This window comes from Protomyctophum bolini (genome assembly GCF_963924005.1).
Source record: "Protomyctophum bolini genome assembly, chromosome: 11".
Lineage (NCBI taxonomy): Eukaryota > Metazoa > Chordata > Actinopteri > Myctophiformes > Myctophidae > Protomyctophum > Protomyctophum bolini.
Window position 1 is genome coordinate 45046720 of NC_137872.1, and position 20000 is coordinate 45066719.

The 20000-nt window shown below is 44.6% G+C and overlaps 1 protein-coding gene across 2 annotated transcripts in view; it reads left to right on the top strand.

Annotated features, from left to right (window-relative positions):
• The window catches only part of LOC308324606 (myosin-10-like), a 158440-nt gene that overhangs the window by 27224 nt on the left and 111216 nt on the right, over positions 1 to 20000 (top strand). For both annotated transcript variants that reach the window (XM_080776736.1, XM_080776735.1), the window contains exon 3: positions 6707 to 6863. In XM_080776736.1, coding sequence (XP_080632862.1) covers positions 6707 to 6863 — 157 coding nt within the window. The remainder of the gene's footprint in view (positions 1 to 6706; positions 6864 to 20000) is intronic.

The following is a 20000-nucleotide window of genomic DNA, read 5'->3' on the forward strand; positions in this document are numbered from 1 at the left end:
CCCAGTTCGATCCCTGTGGGCTCCCCCAGAGTTACTGTCCGAGTGTCCTTGAGCAAGACTCTGATGAACCCCTATATTGCTCCCGATGAGCAGGTTGGTGCCTTGCATGGTTTCCTCCACCATCGGTGTGTGAATGTGTGTGTGAATATAATTAATGCACAATGTATGTAAAGCGCTTTGGATAAAAGGCGCTATATAAGTGCACTATAGAGCGCCGCAGTCCCCGCCCCCTTTCAGAAAGCGAGTGGCCCAGGAAGTGAAAGCCCCATGCATTCTGCCATCGGCACTTTTAATATAATTTATTTAAAGACGGTTACGCCGCGGACAAAGCCAATTCGGATCGTGACGAATCATGACAATGAACACAATATTTTTGGCCGATCAAATAATTTATAAGACGAAAAATAAAACAAATAGTGTTGTCTTTTCTTCTTTCTAATGATTTGATCGTCCCAAAATATTGTGTTCATTGTCATGATTCGTCACGATCCGAATTGGCTTTGTCCGCGGCGTAACCGTCTTTAAATAAATTATATTAAAAGTGCCGATGGCAGAATGCATGGGGCTTTCACTTCCTGGGCCACTCGCTTTTCTGAAAGGGGGCGGGGACTGCGGCGCTCTATAGAGCACCGAAGGCTGACATCACTTTCAGTAGAGGGCGCCAATACACAGGTTCATGTATTTTGCAGTGAAATCTCCATAGGGCGATTTTAGGTCGCTTCATATAAGAACTGTGTTTGAAAAACACAGTTGCTGGTGACTCGACTCGTACTAACCACGAAACATTAAATATCAATAAAATAAAAATAAACGTGATTAACATTCAGTTTCTGTTGTGCGACGGGGCAGATGCAGCCACCCACCTACCCGGAAATGTAGTCTCTGGGTTGTTTGGGTTGTTTAACTTGTTTCTAACGCTTATTTTGTTACCCTTTGGGTATATTTGTACATTTCCACCTTCAGTCGATGCTTCATATCCATATGAGTGAAAAGGCCGGGGTGATCGGTTTATTTTTCAAACACAGTTCTTAGGAGGCGATCTAAAATCCCCCTTTGGAGATTACAATGCAAATAAAAAGTACACAAACCTGTGGATTGACGCCCTCTACTGACAGTGACGTCAGGACTTCGGTGCTCGATCTATATTTGCCTGGCTCCAGCCCTGAATCGCTAGCCACGGCCATACAAAAAAATCTGGATAAACGAAATGGAACATTCAGGTGTCATGTCAAGCTAGCACCATTTACATTTATTTACCATTTACTGTATATAGGGCGTACAAGATTGAGGCGTGTGTGTACTGTGTAGGCTACAGTATGTGTGGGTCCATGCATGTGTGTGCCTAATGTAACATGCTAGTGATGAATGTCATGGTGTCGTGGTGGTAAGCGGAGACACCCGGCCCTCACTGTATCCACTGCAGTGAGAATGCCAACCCCCCCCCCCCCACCTCCCTATACAGCATCTGTAGAATGAGAGAGAGACCATGGCATGCCCCACCAGGGCCTCTCTCTCTCTCTCTCTCTCTCTCTCTCTCTCTCTCTCTCATTCCACAAGGCCCTTTCAGCCGGATGGATTCAGCCCACATACGTAGCTGGGAAGCATTCATATGCCACACATCAGTGTTGTTTTCGTCGACTAAAACGAAGACGAAAAAAAAGCCACCAAAAACTAAATGGAAACAAAATTAAAACTAAGCTATGATGACTGAAACTGAGACTAAATATACTGACAATTTCATTTACAAATAAAAACTATAGACTAAAAAATGTTAGGACGGGACTAGTGGACAAGAGATCCAGTGCAAGTCATTTTACTCTTGGTTGCATGCTGAAAATAGCAGATCGCCTATTTGCAGCAAGTGTAAAAACAGTCATTTCGATCGCATCAAGGCCCGCCGAAATACATTTCAACCACAACTAAAACTAAATTAAAAGTATAAACTGAAATAGGAATTTGCTGTCAAAAACAACACCGCCACACATGCGGACGGTCACGCACGCACACACGCACACACACACACACACACACACATTACACACTGTGTAACCAGTCAGATCCAAATGTGACATCGTCACTCCGAAAGCAAGGAGAACGTCTATGCTGTGTACAGTTTTCTGCATCGTGATTATTTTACAACGTTATCTATCTTTTTCTTTATTCACTTTTCATAATGCCATTTTAGATGCATTTGGCCCATGGCTTTTTGGCTGTTCAAGTCCTTAATTATATTACTGTGGAGTTTACAGCTTTGTGTATAGGGCTGGGCAATTATGGGTAAAATGAGCGTGCCAGTTATTCTTTACTATAGATGTGGTCAGGATTAGTAAACAAAGAGTACTATATAGACGAATAACAGTCTAAGTCCAACATTTATTCTGGGGCGGCCTTAGGAATCTGGAGGCCCGTTTCATGTCCATATATACACCTATGACATAATTATTCTGTTGACACAGGCATATTGACACATACGTAGTTTTGACTCTTCAATAACGCTCGCATCAGCCATTACTCTCGACAATTACAGGCAGCGACAACACCTCTCCTCATCCTGTCGTGCCTTCACAATAAAGTGTCTCACATTCACCTCCCAATGCTGCACATACCCAGGTTAGTAACAGGAAATAGGTGTAACTTTAACATCATGGGAGAGAGCAATAGGCACCGAGTGAGAGAGAGAGAGGGCCAAGGGTGGTGAATGACGTTCATCCAGGGACACGTACATGTTGGATGTCTGTCGTAGCTCGGAGGCCCCCCTGAGGGTGGAGGCCCGTTTCAATTGAAACTGGTGACATTTTTACTTTTACTCCACTATACAATTATTTGAAAACTTTAGTTACTAGTTACTTTGGCGATTTTAATTTTGATTAGAAAACATACATTAACCACTTCAAAGCTATACATTTTGGCAATTTGAAAATCAATAGATTTTGTACATATTTTGAACTTGTGAAATGGGACATTCTGCAATATGAGCACTTTTACTTTTAGTACTTTAAGGGACCAGTCGAATTTTTTTAATGGGGGCCCTGGAGGAAAATAGGGGAGGGCCATGTCTTTTTAATTTTAGTCAGAGGGAGGGTGAGCTAATTTTACTTCGAGTCCAAGGGAGGGTGATCCAATTTTGAAAATAAAATTAGTCCGGGCTTTGTAATACTACAGCTCTTCTGAATTAAAGTACAACTTTGGTCAACGATACCCCTCTGTTGCTTTCACTTGGTTCTTCCCAACAGGACCGGTTTGCATTGTTCCCCCTATGTGTCAATCATTGTGCTTGGCCTTTCCAGATAGTAGGCGTGTGCAGAATTTGGCCAATCAGTGACGCTCGCGTGAAATAACCGGAACACACTCGTCTAGAGATTATAAACTAGTCAGAGAACAACAACAAACGAGTATCGTTATGGCGTCTCACAACAGCGTTAGGACAAATGTCCGTAGTAAAAGTAAAAGCTAAAGTGTTGTGATCGCTGCCGTCGTTCAGGTAGCGTCTGTCACGAGCAGCGCTATTTTGAGTGAGCCGCACAATCAAATACAAACTACAACCCCAAATTTTGATTAGCTTGCATAGCTTGCTGTGTTAGGCGTTAGACCATGAGACCATTGTCTGTGTTGGCGTGAGTTTGAACCTCACGGTTGACAGTCACTTTATTTTCTCACATAATTATTAAAAATGCTACCAGATTAAAGTTAGGAATAAATAATAATGAGGTGAATGAGATGTTAATTAATAGGGGAGGGTGATTCCTTTTTGTTTAATCACCTAGGGAGGGGACTCGATTTTTATTTTCATTCACAGGGAGGGTGATGGTATTTTATATCAGGGCACATACATTTCCTCCAGGGGTATCCCTATTAAAATTTCGACCTGTCCCTAAGTACATTTTGATGCTGATACTTTTGTACATTTACTCAAGTACATTTTCAATTCCGTACTTTTACTTGTAACAAATTGTAGTTCTAAATTGCAGTATTGGTACTTTTACTTAAGTAAAACAATTGAGTACTTTTTCCACCACATGACTTTTTCCACCACTACGGTTACATGAGGTCCAGAATTGTGTGTAATGACAGGTCCTGCTGCCCAGACAGAATGCAGACTGGGGTAATTAGGAGCCAGGGCTAGATAATGATGGATTTCAAACGTTCTTGTATAGACTGTAGTGTAGGTTGTTTCAACTTAACACATTGTGCTGGGACACTTTGAGCAGGGACGTGCACACATAGACATGAAAGGGGACTTCAGCCCCTGCCCTTTTACCCGTCTGTAAAACTACTGCCCTTTCCAGACCACGAATGCAGCATTTACTACATGGTGAAAGAAACACAAATGCCACTCCTTTCCATGCCATTTCGGAAGGCAGCATTCAGGTCGGAGAATTGCTTTTTCTCCGAAGTCTCCTGAATTTGGAACGTAGCATTTTGCGTTGAACAAATGTGTTTAGAAATCCATGTCGTTTCACCTGCATCTCCACTAGCTAAAGAGTGCTGGGTTTGTGCCCCGAAAATAGCTGCTCTACAAGCTCTCAACGCGTTGCGACGCATTGTGACCGCACTTGTAGATCTGCTATATAAGTCCCTGACTTTGAATATACTGTATGTCTGCCACATTCTGTGTTGGCTACATCTAGATGGAAGACCATGCCCTGATATACAGCTGTCCAGCTCAGTTATTTGTACCATTTCACTTCTAGTAGTTCTGGCTATAGCGAGAATATATACAGTATGTGAGCTATAGTATCATTGTCTCCACCAGGCCGAAGGCATGGGGAGAGAGTATGTTTTGCACTCCGTCCGAGTATGTTTTGCACTCCGTCCGTGTGTGTGTGTGTGTGTGTGTGTCATTCCTTCCGTCCTTCCGTCATTCTGTCCATCCGTTATCAGCTAATCTCCGGCACCGTTGGCCCGATCCATGCCAAACTTTGCACACACACTCCCTGGATGCCAACGACGAACCTCTGCCCCAAATATTCCTCAACGGCCTGTTATAGCGCCACCATGAGAGCGATTTAGGCAAAACACATTTCTGTAGGTAACTCGTACACATTTTATCCATACGTCACACAATTCGGTATACACTATCTCCATAGTCATGTGATCAACACAGATCTGCACAATTTCCCATCTTCCATCCTGATTGGCTAAGAAGCTCACATGATTGGTCCGTTTCGAACAAAATGCAACAAATCACAAACACAGTGTCCAATTTCCATGAAATTATACACGCACATTTCCACTAGGCCGAGGACGACATGCCACTATTTATTTCCCAAATCAGCCTCACGGTGGCGCTATAACAGGCCATTTCCTGTTTTACCTATAACTGCATCGTTCTGTATACAACTTATGTATGCGCACTCCCTAGAGGCCATGGAAAAACATTTTCCCTGCATCCCTCCACCTCTGCCGGTTAGAGTGCCACCATGAGGCCGATTTCTGCAAAACACATTGTTTATGTTAGTCGCACAGATTTAATCCAAATCTCACACTTCATGTCATGTCAAGACCGAGATCAAGACGAGCCTGTTGGATTTCACAGATTCTACACTGATTAGCTAAGATTGCCTTCCAAAGTTTTCAGGAGTAGAGTAGCCCGTTTTGTACAAAATGCTGCACATGTCCTGCTCATCCAGAATTCTATCCTCAGAGATGCTATGAGTGATCTGGCTCTGCATTTCCTCAACAAAATGAAGACAATTGTTGCAAGAAACAAACAAACAAAAAAACATGTTTATATTACTCCTAAACATTTTGCCAAACATCACACACACCCCTGTCCTCCTGGTGGAGACCTGTGCCCAGAAGGGCACTTTTTCTAGTTTTCTCTGTGGACGGTGGATTTACAGGACTCTCGTGAATCTGTTGAAAAGTGCTCAGATCAATTTTTTTTTAATTCAGTGCACTTCATATTGGCAATTAAAATAATCAGGATTTTTTATATTGTGGGCCTGGGCCGTGGCTCAACAGTCCAGGCCCCTTGGCTGGTAACCCTTGTGCCGCGGGTTCGACTCCCGATCCCGACGGCCGTTACTGCATGTCACTCCCCCATCTCTCTCCCCATTTCCTGTCAGCCTACTGTCTGTCCCTCTATAAAAAATATAAAATAAAGGCAAATTAATTAATTCTGGTATTGCAGCATAAACAAAATGAAAAAAACATCACAAAACCAATCAAACATATACACACGCGGTACACAAACGATACAAATGATGGTGACCACTGACCAGTGTTGATTTTCACAGCAAATTTTGGTTTTAGTCGTAGTCTCTTGAATAGTTTTAATTTAGTTTTAGTCTCGTTTTAGTCACCTGGAATGTTTTAGTGTTAGCCTAGTTTTAATCGACTAAATATATTCGATTTTTAGTCGACTGAAATGTATTTTGGCCGGCCTCAATGCCGACGTAATTACTGATTTTACACTTGCTGAAAATAGCAGATCTACGCACGTTGTGAGCTTGTAGATTGGCTTTTTTCAGCATGCAATGTGTAAATGACGTATACTGGATCTCTTGTCAACTCATTTCCTAACATCTAGTCTAGTTTTTATTTGTTGACGAAATTGTCAATATTATTTAGTCTTGGTTTTGGTCATCACAGCTTAGTTTTCATTTCGTTTTTGCCAGTGCAGGACAAAAGGTAGTTGAACACTTGTAGGTGACGCTGTGTGCCTGTCGTCAGTAACGCTGCTTCGTGTCTCCGCTATACACAGACGTACTCTGGGCTGTTCTGCGTGGTGATCAACCCCTACAAGAACCTGCCCATCTACTCTGAGAACATCATCGAGATGTACCGAGGCAAGAAGAGGCACGAGATGCCTCCGCACATCTACGCCATCTCTGAGGCAGCGTACCGCTGCATGCTCCAAGGTGAGACATCCGTCAGCACATTCTCCTCGCGTTACAGCACAGCTCACCGCTAAGGGCTCAGTTAGACCCTTAGAGTATATATGAATAGAGACGGCACCCGGAGGAAACCCTGAGGCGAAATGGACATAGTGGCCGAATTTGGTATTGCATGCGTGGGCCCAAACACATGAAGGCGCTGGTCCGTTGACTATCATTGTGCATTGATGACACGTGAACGCTGTTTCATACGTAAACGCACGGGAACGCGTGCAATGATAGTCAACGGCAGCGCGTTCATGTGTTTGGGCCCAATCCATCCCAGAATGCACTCTGTTCCTACTCGGAAGGAGGAGTGAAATCGCCTCATGCGCTTTAGAGCAACTTAATGCAAGTGCCGTCTAAGGTTAGACCGCTGGCCTTTGTATCTGCAGTGACGCCCTCATGCTTAAAGGGCCTACAACATTTTCTAAATGTTTTGGTTTTTTTGCGCTCCCTTAGTGTGTTTTCTATCCCCACAAATACACCATTTGAACAATTAGGCTTTATCATCATATAGGGGCTTTGGAAATTGCTCTCAACTGATTTGGTCGTACGCGTGATGTCATCTGTATCGGGTCCGTGTCAATATGCCGACGGTCCATTGGTCCGATTGACAACCTACCTCAAACCCTCACCCTAACCCTAACCTCCCCCGGGGCAGACACCTAAACCTAACCACCCACCCTCTCCCGACCCCCAGCGCACCTCGGACCAATGCTCCTTCGGAGCAATGGTCCGTCGGATCATAGGGTGCTTCCCATCTGTATCACCCTACTTTGTGTGATTCCTCCCCCTCTTCAGTCTTCAGTGACCATTGTTGATTTTCCAAGTTGGCATGGAATGGAAACAAGCCTGCCATGGGTTTATCTAGCATCAGAATTCTAACGACTAGCGCCTGATGGAGGGGAAAGGAACTGGTTGGAATAACGTGTTCCTTCAACTCGCTACGTCCAACCAGGGAAACTCCCCCCTGTCAGGTGTAAAGTAGCAACTTGGACACCCAGGCATGAAGGAAGCATGAGTTCAAGTCCGTTGCTCTCCCCAGGTTGGCGGAGGGTCTGTAGAGCCCAGGATCACAATAGATAATTGACACAGGGGTGAAAAATGGGTTACAAAATTGTGGGATAAAAAATATTTTGGCACGCACCATTGTCGTCTGACCAAGTATAAATCAGGCTTAAAGCGTGAATCTTTGGTCTGAACCTGGCTGAACTCTGCTGCACTTTCCTGGACATTTTAATTGACATGTTATGATTGTCTCCAGCGTGCCGTTGAGCATTGTGTACGCCGCTTGCTCAATAGCTGTCAAATATGATCAATCACGGAGGGCGTTCAGAGGGTTTCGGTGCAGTGTTGTTTTTCGGCAGGACTATTTCTATTTTAGTTTTAGTCATAGTCTCTTGAAACGATTTCATTTAGCTCTACTCACATTTTAGTCACCTGGAATGTTTAAGTGTTTGGTCTAGTTTCAGTTGACTAAATACGATTTTAGTCGACTAAATCTACAGGTGATTTAGTCGACTAAAATGTGTTTTGGCAGGCCTTGATGCCGTCGCAGATCTACAAGCTCACAACTCGTCGCAGAGCGACGCGTTCTGAGCTTGTAGATCTGCTATTTTCAGCATGCAACCAAGTGCCCCTTCCTAACATTTTAGTCTAGTTTTTATTTGTCGAGAAAATCGACAGTATATTTACACTGCGGACGAGGCAGCAAGTTGAGGATTGGTTTTGTGCCGAGTGTGCGTTTGCTTGGTGTTTCGGTCTCTTCCCGGCAGGGGTTGTTTAGCTCGCTTTCTAGGCCTATAGGCCGGCGTGGGGTTTCTTTCTACATGCATATTTCAGGAGATTAGTGCGCACGCCACGCACGGGAGGCGTGAGAAGTGTGGGCGAAAGGTCAGTAGGTCACGGTGGAAGTGACATCACCGATTATGTCTGAGCGGTGGTGTGGCCCGGCCTCTTGCCCTCAGACAACTCACGTTCAATGGGGTCATGTTGTGGACGACGGCGGCGGTGACCTGCGGAGACGGACTTTTGAACCGCGCCGAACAAATCTCGTTTTGTTCACTGACAACAACCCCTGTCGGAGCATATTAGCGGCGAGAGGCCGCCTTGTTGGATCCGAGCGAGGCCGTGCGACAGCGGGTTTGAGAGAGAGAGAGAGAGCGCACACACACACACACACACACACACACACACACACACACAGGAGGAACAAATAGAAGAAAACAAACCAATGGAACTGATTTAATTAGGGTCCTTCCAATCATGCCGATGGAAGGACCCTAATTCAATCAGTTCAATTCAGTTCAGCTGGGTTGCAGAACTGAAAACAGCAAAAAGAAAAAAAGAATCAAGAAGTACATTGTTGAAGTGCCTTAAAACAACAACAATCCCAATCCCAATGCTGAAAATATCAGCTCTGCTACGTAAGCACACAAACTTTTATATAATAAAATGTATATAGCGCCTTTATATCCAAGGCGCTTTACAGAGATTGTGGATTAAATTCACTCCTTTTGGTGTTTTATGCATTATGTTATACTTTAGCTATTGAAAAATAGCAGATCTACAAGCTCGTAGCGCGGCACTAGACCTGCTATTTTTTTTTTAATCGTGAAAATGTGGCGCAAATCTTTGAATGTATATTATTTCAGAGCAAACGTTTTTAACTCAAATCCTTGCTTCTGAGGGGGTCCATGGAACAGACACACATTCACAGACACACATGGCACACTGTGAGGCACACAGTGACAAGGCAATGTTCAGAGTCTTGCTCAAGGACACTTTGATAATATAACGCTGGGGGAGCCCGTGGGTTTCCGGTCACTCTGAGATCCGGTCAGTTGTGAGATCAGCCATTTATTTTCATCACCTTTTTGTATGACTATAAGGAGCTAAATGAGACCTTGCTGTTCAAACATCAAACGCAGACGTGCAAGGCAAACTCTGGAGGCTGTATAGTTGCCACGGGAACGGTGTTCCCAGTTAAAGGAGAGCCTGTGTGATAAGCAGGCTCTTCATTTTTAGACCTATCAGTGTTTTATCTGTGTGTGCATGCATGCGTGCGTGCGTGCGTGCACATTTTGTGCCGTGGGAAGAACCTGTTTTGTAGAACAGATTTGTTCTGACTGACGTTTCTCCACTTTCTGCCTCTCTTGAATGTTTTCCAGACTTTACTTTCCACCGCCTAGTATAGGCCAGTGTGCATTTATCTTAGATTTTACTCCGCCACATGTGTGTGTGTGTGTGTGTGTGTGTGTGTGTGTGTGTGTGTGTGTGTGTGTGTGTGTGTGTGTGTGTGTGTGTGTGCGCGCGCGCGTGCGTGCGTGTGTGTGTTTGCATGTGTGCGTGCGTGTGTGCGTGTCTATTTCTGGTTTGCCTCTACCGAGGAAGCTATAAAACTTTTAGACGTTTCTCTATGGCTGTTTAATTGACCGAAAGAATGAGACTGCGGATCCAAGCGGCAGAAATGGTTTGTTCAGTCAGTGTTGGCTGCAGGCATCTTCATTTTGGGATACGGTGAGAATAGTAGAAAGCGTAGAAAGGATTAATTTGCGGTGGTTCTGCAGGCATCTATAGTATTAAGGATGCCTCCCGGGCTTCCGTCTCTACAGGCTCTACAGGAATGTTTTTTCAGGCATGTCTATGGCCTGACCTGGTGGAGCCTCGGAATTATGCTGGGGAGGGAAGGGAACACCATGGGATCCCCGAGTCAAAGCCATAGACATAGAAAGGTAGACGCAGTGGCGTGCACAGATAGACACTAGGTGGTGCTAGAGCACCTGCCCTTTTCCCTCTGGACAGCAATGTGCCTATGGATGGATGGATGGACAGATTTTTAATTGACCATATTGACATCGGAGCATTAGTCTTCGATCATATTCGAGGGCCGTGAAAGCTGTGTCCTGATTTAACACATAAAATGCAATTGGCGTTGATCTACGTCAGTTAATAAATGCTACACTCAACGACAATGCCGTAGATTTTACGACAATTGGTCTTTTATAGTGCTTTTGATTGATCAAGTCGTAATGCTACTCACACTAGCTTTGGGTTGCTAGCTGGTTTTATCACAATCGGTGTGCGCATACAAACCCATTATATATGTTTCTTTCAATGGCCTGTATCTCCTATTCCTTGTCCCAGATGGCATTTCTGGTCAAAACAAGGTTTATTCCACGGCGATGTCATCCCCGACAATGTCAGTAATATCTACTATAAGCATTGTGGTCCAAAAATAAACAAGCTGTCTCATAGCGTTATTGTCAGGGAGGTGTCTCTATATCGTTTGCAACGGTCAGTCACTCATATATGATACAGTCTGTTTCTAGCGAAAATGTAACTAATTCAGAAGCAGTGACAATAGCGTTTTTTCTCTCAGCCAGTTGATTCTTCATATCCATATGAGTGAAGCGGCCTGGATGATTTGTTTATTTTTTTTACAGTCACAGTCCTTATATGGGGATTACAATGCAAATAAAAAGTAGACGAACCTGTGTTTGAGCCCTCTACCGATATTGACGTCAGACTTCGGTGCTCTATAGATGCATTCGTTAACATTTTGCCTGTTGCCAGTTTTCGTCACTATGGTGACAGCATGTTGGCTATACTAAGAGGTTCTTTGTGCAGCGGCGGTGGAAATGTGGACGTCCAAGTTCCAACTCCCCGCAGTCAGCTTTGCCATTCAGGAGGAGTGACGTAAAACTAGTTTGTAGCGAGCCTTGTCAGAGGTCAGAGTATAGTCAGAGATAGATGTTTTGAACAGGAGCCAATGCTAGCGCAGCTGTTGGGTTCATTGCGTCTGCAGTGCTCTGTAACTGCAGCCAGCGCTGGAGGAGGTGGTGCGTCTGTGTGCTTTGACAGGGGGTTTTCAACGCATTTAATACCAAAAGGCACATTATTTATTCACCCATTTGAGCCACGGACCACCATTTGATGACATTTTAGCCTCTCAGACCTCAAAAACTAAAGAATATTTTGTTTGCCGGATAAGATTGTGTCTGTGCTTTTGGCAAAACGTTGATCAAAATAACAATTCTTCTACATTCTCTATTTGTGTAGACTTCTTCTAAATGAAGTAATGCAGATGTTTAACAATAATTTAACTCTTGAGAGCGTAAAATTGCTCGGCAACAACCAAAATCAACTTTTGAGTCCCAGGTTAAAATATTTTGTCGGGTAATTGATGCATTCCTTTTTTTCTTTTAAATTTTGAAATTATTTACGTTATGCTGATACAGCGTGCTGACAGAAAAGTGTCATCTAATTTTGCATGCATATGGGACCCCTTTCATGGACCACTTTTACACTTGAATCCGTTCAGGATGGGAACCCCTTTTGGTGTTTTTTTTTTTTTATATTTTTTATCCCACGATTTTGTAACCCATTTTTCACCCCTGTGTCAATCATCTACTGTGATCCTGGGCTCTACACACCCTCCGCCAACCTGGGGAGAGCAACGGACTTAACTCATGCTTCCTTCATGCTTGAGTGTCCAAGTTGCTCCTTTACACCTGACAGGGGAGAGTTTCCCTGGTTGGACGTAGCGCGTGGAAGGAACACGTTATTCCAACCAGTTCCTTTCCCCTCCATCAGGCGCCCCGGCTGGCCAGGGGGAGGCAGTTTAGAGACCAGGATTACTGCATGTTTTTGTGAGGGTACCTACCCTAGGGGACACGGGGAGAACATGCAAACTCCACACAGAAAGGCCCTTTCGCCAACCCCGCCTTCGGGTATGGGCACTGATGACGCGGAGGAGGAAACACGCCGCCAGCACCCACAGTGCCCCGAGCGGGAATCGAACCCAGGACCTTCTAGCTGTGAGGCGACAGCACTACCAACTGTGCCACCATGCCCCCCCTTTTGGTGTTTTAATGCTCATATACGCGACACCAAGTGCCGCGCTACACAAGCTCGTAGATCTGCTATCTTTGAAAAATCGTGAAAATGTGGTACAAATCTTTGAATATATATTCTTTCAGCGCAAAGGGTTGTAACTCAAATCTTTGCCCTGGGTCCCTGGAACAACATTATTGTCAGATGCGGGTGCAGGGCGGCCAATTACACAAATCTTTGGGGGTCCTTGACACGAAAAAGGTTGAGCGCCGTCGACACAGGAAAAAAAAACTGTTATCATTTAGAAGGCATTTTGTAGAATCGGCCCTCAGGTCTAACTGGGTTAATTAGCACTGAGAATGTATACCGTGTACAGTATAGTATCACTATGCAGTGTGTTGTTGTGACATGAGGCTCCTCTCCTGTGCTCCCATTCCCGCCCCTCCAATATCCCTATCGCTATAGTGCTCATTGTTGATGCGGGCACGGGGGGGCCGGGGGGGAATGAGGTCATCTCATCACTGTCCCAGGATTCCACACCGTGTCATGCTAAATTCTCCCAGCTGAGTCATTAGTCATGAGGCCTTTGTGAGTCGCCATGGATACGTGTGTGTGTGTGTGTGTGTGTGTGTGTGTGTGTGTTTGTGTGTGCGCGTGTGTGTGTGTGCGGGCACGTGCGTGTGTGTGTGTGTGTGCCTGTGTGCGTGCATGCCTACGTGCGTGGCGTGCGTGATAAACGTTACGCACATCCACCAAAAAACAGGTGGATGTGCAACAAGTTCAGAGGGCTCTTAACTCTTGCTCCATACGACCTTTTATTTCGATTATACCCCATTTAGAGCTGACAAATGTATTCTAAATCCTGATAGTTTTCTTGAAAAACCTCATGTTTCTAATGTCAGTCGTTCTCATACATTTTCATGTCAAGGACCCCCAAAAATGTATGCATTTGGCCGCCGACCCCCATCTGGAAATATGTTGTTCCTCCAGGGACCCCCCCCCAGACCTACAAGCTCTGAGCTTGTAGATCTGCTATTTTTCAATAGCTAAAGTATAACGTAATGCTTAATACACCAACACTGGTTCCCGCCACAAAATGGGATAATGTTTGGATCCCTCTTGGATCTTGTACATATATACTGTAACTGTACACAAACCAAAAACAGAAAACCAGTCTGGCATATTGAACTAGAGCTGTGGTTCTCCTCCAATCCAGCTCTGGAAACCCCCAGAATTATAGCTGGTTTTCGTTCCAGCAATCTTAAAAAGGGATCTAACGTCTTTCAACAATGGCTATTTTGGAGCGTGCCATTTTTGAAAGAAAACTTTTGAATCTGATATATACCCCAGGTGTCCTTGAGGGAGTACCAGAGGGTCCTCAGCTAAATGATATAGTTTGGAACCAAAATGGTTCCCTTATGGGTCTGTAACTCTGACAGTGTACAAATTCTGAGAGTGTACAGTCCATTTGGTTCCAGAGTTAAATTGACATTGATTTTACAATAAAATTGGGGGTCCCAGAGATATAAATGCCATTAAAATGGGGGTCCGTAGACTAATATGCATGTCAAACTGGGGGTCTTTGAAATTAAACGTGTCGAGAATCACTGCTAGAGCCGTAGAAATATTCTCTTATGGTGGGTCCCTGGCATACCTTTACAAATGGGGGTTAGCGGGCTAATGATTGTCCTGACATTCATTAGCATTAACATTTTGGGGTCCTTTGGGAACCACTGCATCACATCATGATGCACTGTGAGCTTGGCTATTTCTGGCTATTTCTGTCATCCGAGTGTTTAGCCCAGGGCGTCTGGTGAGCGCAACTGAGTCTGAAGTCAAATTGAGGCCCACTTTAATACAGATCAACTCAAACTAACTGGGACCTTTGTGAATCGTATAATTAACCAAATGTCCTTTCGTAGTGTGTATGTCTTAATATGGATTCCTATTCGGGGTCAAAAAGAGGCTGTCTCTTCAGGTGTTCCAACGCCATTGCTAGACTGTTTTAGGATCACCCGCTGGTTCACAATTAGCTCTCTTTTCTTCTCGTCTCAAAACCGGAGAGCGAGCTCCTTTCTCACTTCCTCTCGTTTGTTCTCTCCTTTTCAATCTCTCTCTCTCTCTCTCTGTCTCTCTCTCTCTCTCTCTCTCTGTCTCTCTCTCTCTCTCTCTATCTCTCTCTCCTCTCTCTCTCTCTCTCTCTCTCTCTCTCCTCTCTCTCTCTCTCTCTCTCTGTCTCTCGCTCTAGTTTGTTCAGTATTTAGTTCTCTTCTCCGTTCTCCATTATCCTCGCGACCAGAATGTTCTGGCTCGGACGTAGTTTGAAGGGGGAAAAAATAACCCCCCCCCCCTTTCGTGCTATACGAAAGGCTTCCTTCGGTCAAATTCCCTTCACTTAACATGAAAAAATACGAGGTCTGCCTTGCCTGCGCGGCGGCATCACTGGAGATTTTTGTGGTGGCTCCTGCTGGGTCCGGGCCGGTCCGGTTCCTTTTTTTTTTCTTCCTTTCTCCTCCTTTGTGACATGAGGAGGAGGACAAGTGGGTATAGGAATGTCCCAACTTTTAATTCCTCCTCCTCCTAGCTCGCTCCCTCAGCCATCTCGGAATAGTATAGTCGCACATGGGGGGGGGGGGGGAGGCGAGGGGGGGGGGGGGGGGTTGCCATGGCGAGACCCCTAGTTTAACTGACAATGTCTCTCTCTCTCCAGGGACGTGCAGAGAGTGTTAAGAGAGGCAGGGGCTGAAATCTCGTAAGAGGGCACTTTTGGACAAAAATAGCAGATAAAAGCTCACAACGCGTCGTTGTAGATCAGCAATTTTTTTTTGCGGGGCGCAACCCAGCACTCTTTATCTACTGGAGATGGGGGTGTGTATACGACATGGATTTCTATACGCAAATTGTGTTCAACGCAAAAACGGTGCGTTCCAAGTTCGTTCAGAAGACTTCTGAAAAAAAAAAGCTATTCTCCTGAATGCTGCCAATAGTAAATGCTGCATTCGTGGTCTGGAGAGAGGGCAGTTGTTTTACAGACGGGTAAAAGGATCAGGGGTTCGAAGCGCCCCCTTTGATGTCTATGTGTGCACCACCACCACTGGCATGCACAGACATTTAGAGGGGGCAGGTGCTCAAGTGAAAAAAAAAGGGCACCTTGTGCAGCGCGTGAAACCGTCCGGTTGCCTTAATAGTGTGAGATTTATAGATAATATATTAGAACTTTTTATCAAGAATTGATCAATTTGATCGCCGTGTTCCACATACTGTACTAGTACACTGTACAAAATAAGGAAAAAAAACAGTTATTTTCCCCCCAAAGGGCACATTGCCAAAAGGGTGCTCTAGCACCACCTAATGTCTATCTGTGCACGCCACTGTGCACCACGTTCCTGTCTCTCTCCGTCCCCCCAGTCTCAACCATGAGTCAGACCACGACGCCGCCACTCCTGGCACGGTTCCACCTGTGCGCGCGCGCCTATGGCTGTCGGTCCATTTCCATTCATCGTCTCTTCTGCTCTCCATTAATTTATAGTGGCCATGTGGCTCTGTGGCTTCAGTCGTCTTGTTGCTCAGGAAGACTTAGATCAGACTGAATGAAACACCCCGGGGGCGAGGGGGGTGGATTCCTGGCCAGCAGCTCTTGACTGTAGTATAGCCTTATAGCCTCACTGTAGCCTCACTCCAGCTGTCAGCAGGAGGAACGTATACTCGTGTCCTCACACTGGACTGGACTATTAATACTGGAGTGAGTTTGTTTGATTTCAAAGAACCCCATAACTCTGACTCTGAGAGTATATAAATCATACATGGGCAACTGGCGGCCCCGGGGCCCACATGCACCCCCGTGCACCTTCACTTAATGAGGCCCTCAGGTTAGAATACTGATTTGTTGTACTGGTATTATTGATTTCAGCTGTTACAATTCCGAAACATGCTTTAATTACGTCAGTCTAGTAGCTTAATGAGTAGTATTAAAAGGTTGTTTCACTTCCTTTTTGAAGTCCGTTTGGTGTATTTGTACTTGGTTCATGAACTTAACATGACTATAATTAAAGGCATTTGAAAGGCATTTGAAATTAAATAAAAATGTAACGTTTCTGTAATTCAATTAAAAAATAACAAAAAAATAATTCAGGGTTTGAATTAAAATATAGCAAAAATAGCTGATAGCTGATCAAAACGTCTTTTGAGCTTGTAAATCAGCTATTTTTGCTATATGACAGTAATGTGCAATGTGGCCCTCTGGAGTGAGTGTGACCTTGAGTTGTCTCTGTGCTTGGTGGTCCTCTCGGTTCTCCTACGGAATCTCTTCGCCAACAAATAGCTGATCTACAAGCTCACAGCGATGTGCGTTGTTGTTGTGAGACGTTAGGGAGCTTAATCAATGCTCTGCGAATACTTCCCAGAGAATAAGGATGTTAGGGTTCAAGACAAGCGCTTACAATTAAGACAGCACTATATGTTGTACTTATGTCTATTTTGCACTTACTGTGAAGCAGTGTTTTTTTTTGGCAGCACAATTTGATTTTAGTAATGGCTGATTTTACACTTGCTGATCTTTCAGCATGCAACGAAGTGTAAAATGAGTCATATTGGCTCTCTTGTCCACTAGTCCCTTCCTAACATTTTAGTCTTTTTATTTCTTGAAGAAATTGTCGAGTTCTTTGTCTATAGTTTTAGTCATCATAGCTTAGTTTTCATTTAGTTTCCATTTAGTTTTCGTCTGTGAAAAAGGTAGTCGACGAACATTTTCCGTCGTAGCATTAGTCGACGAAAACAACAATGTATATTGTCATCTATGCATCGAGCATCAGTACACATTCAAATCCCCACCGTGTAGTTGATTTGCTTTGACTTTGTGTCTTTTTGGACATCGTACTTTACTCGCACAACTGTGTTTAGTTGCACGATGGATCTCTGTGTTAATAATGCTCTGACTGTCTACTGCTAGTGGTTCCCAAAGTGGGGTCTGGGGACCCCCAGGGGTCCTTGAGGGAGTTCCAGGGGGTACCCACTCCCAGCTAAATGATAGTTTGTAACCAAATGGACCCTTATGAGTCTGTAACTCTGAGAGTGTAACGGGCCCATGTGTACACTCAGTTAAATTAACATAGATTTTACAATATAAATTGGGGGTTCCAGAGATAGAAATGCCATGAAATTGGGGTCTGTCTGTAGATTAATATGCATGTCAAACTGGGGGTCTCTGGCATATCTTTTCAAATGGGGGTGCGCGGGGATAATTGGTGTCAATTGGGGTGCATACTTAGTTTAGACTAGTCATTGGTTAGACATGTGTTAAGGTTAGGTTTAGGTGTGCTGCCCCGTGGGAGGTTAGGTTTAGGGTGAGGGTTTGAGATAGGTTGTAGATCTGATGTAGGACTAATGACTGGTCTAATCAATGACTAGTCTAAACCAAAAACTGTCTAAACTAAGTACTGCACCCGTGTCAATTTGGGGCTCCTGTGCGAGCTCACTCACATGTTGCAGCAATGTGCGAGCTGCATGCTATAGATGGGCTATATGTTCAGCAGAAGACATGTCATTGTATGACAGAGATCTCATTTCAGCATAATGGGCTGCTGGTGAATTTAGAATTCCGGACTTTTAACTTGTAACGGTCGGAGTATAGTTCTCTATACATTGTACAAGTATTGATACTTTTACTTTAGTGTAAGTAGAAAAATGGAGTACTTTTTTTTTCTCCACCCGTGCAGAATGCCGTGACTGTGGTTGAGATAGAGCAGGCTTTGGGTTGCCACGGTGAGAGCCGAGACCGCATGCAGTGCTCATTACACATTTAGACCGGGGCCTGTATCCTCTTCTCTCTGCAATAACCCATTTAGACCTGAGGCCGATTCTTAGAATCGGCCTCACATCAAGGACCCCCGGAATTATCTGTATCTGGCCGCCGACCCCCATCTGAAAATATGTTGTTCCTCGGACCGCACCTTCCACAGAAGCAAAGATTTTAGTTAAAAACATTCGCTCTGAAATAATATATATTCAAAGATCTGCGCCACATTTTCAAGATTTAAAAGAAAATCACACCCGTGTGAACTGAGTTCAACCACTCCAGGGGAGAGGAGAGTTGCACCACTCCAAAGGATCTCCAAGGATCTACAAGCTCATAGCGCGACACTACGAGCTTGTAGATCTGCTATTTCTTTTCAATAGCTTCAAGTACAACATAATTGCATAAAAAACACCAAAAGGGGTTTCCCCCTACCCGTCCTGAATGGGATAAGAGCAGCCGTTGGTTCAGTTCCGGAGAGGCCACGCTGTCTGCATGTCTGTCTAGGGGACTGAATGGGAAAACAGAGAGAGGCAAAGGCAGCCCCCCCTGTACCTACGTATACCCAGGGCTGGACTGGGACAAAAATTCGGCCTGGGCATTTTCGCGCAAATTTGGCCCAGACCAGCACACCACAACCAGCGGATCTGCAGATAGCAGAAACTATACCGCCTGCTCCATCGAGGTACACACAAACAAACAAGCCCTAATTCCACCTAATTCCTTTTAGAGAACAACATGATACAAACCAACAGACAAGTAGACAACTACACAACCCTTTGTTGCTCTCACAAGAATGATGCTGGCAAAAGGATTCAAGATAGAAGAGGGATTATTTGTCACTCACTGATACAGGTACAGTGAAATGATCATGATGGCACTGACAGACTGGCAGCACGCCCGGACCTTTCCTGGTGGCCTGCCTGCATGCCTTTCTTTTTTTAACCCATTTAGACCTGAGCTCGATTCTACAAATGTCTTCTAAATCATGACAAAACCCTATATGTTTCTATGTCAGTGGTGCTCAAACTATTTCATGTCAAGGACGCCAAAAATGATATGTATTTGGCCTCCGACCCCCCATCTCAAAATGTGTCGTTCCAGGGACCCTCCGCAGAAGCAACCATTTCAGTTAAAAACGTTGGCTCTGACAGAATATATTCAAAGCTTTGCACTACATTTTCACGATTTTTCAAAAATAGCAGACCTACAAGTCCATATCGCGGCACTCGGTGCCGCACTATGAGCTTGTAGATCTGCTATTTGTCAATAGCTAAAGCGGCCCACCGGGGATATGCCCGGTACGTCCTATATGGCCAGTCCAGCCCTTCCTATACCTCCGGTGTCACTCAGCTTATACCAAGTACATTCATTTTATTTTTCTTTAAAAAAGAAAAAAAAAAAATGAACAAAGTGTTGGCTCCCTGCCAAAGCAAACGATGGAGGTATACATTTGACTTGGATGGCTGCCATGCAGCAACATTGATCTGTAC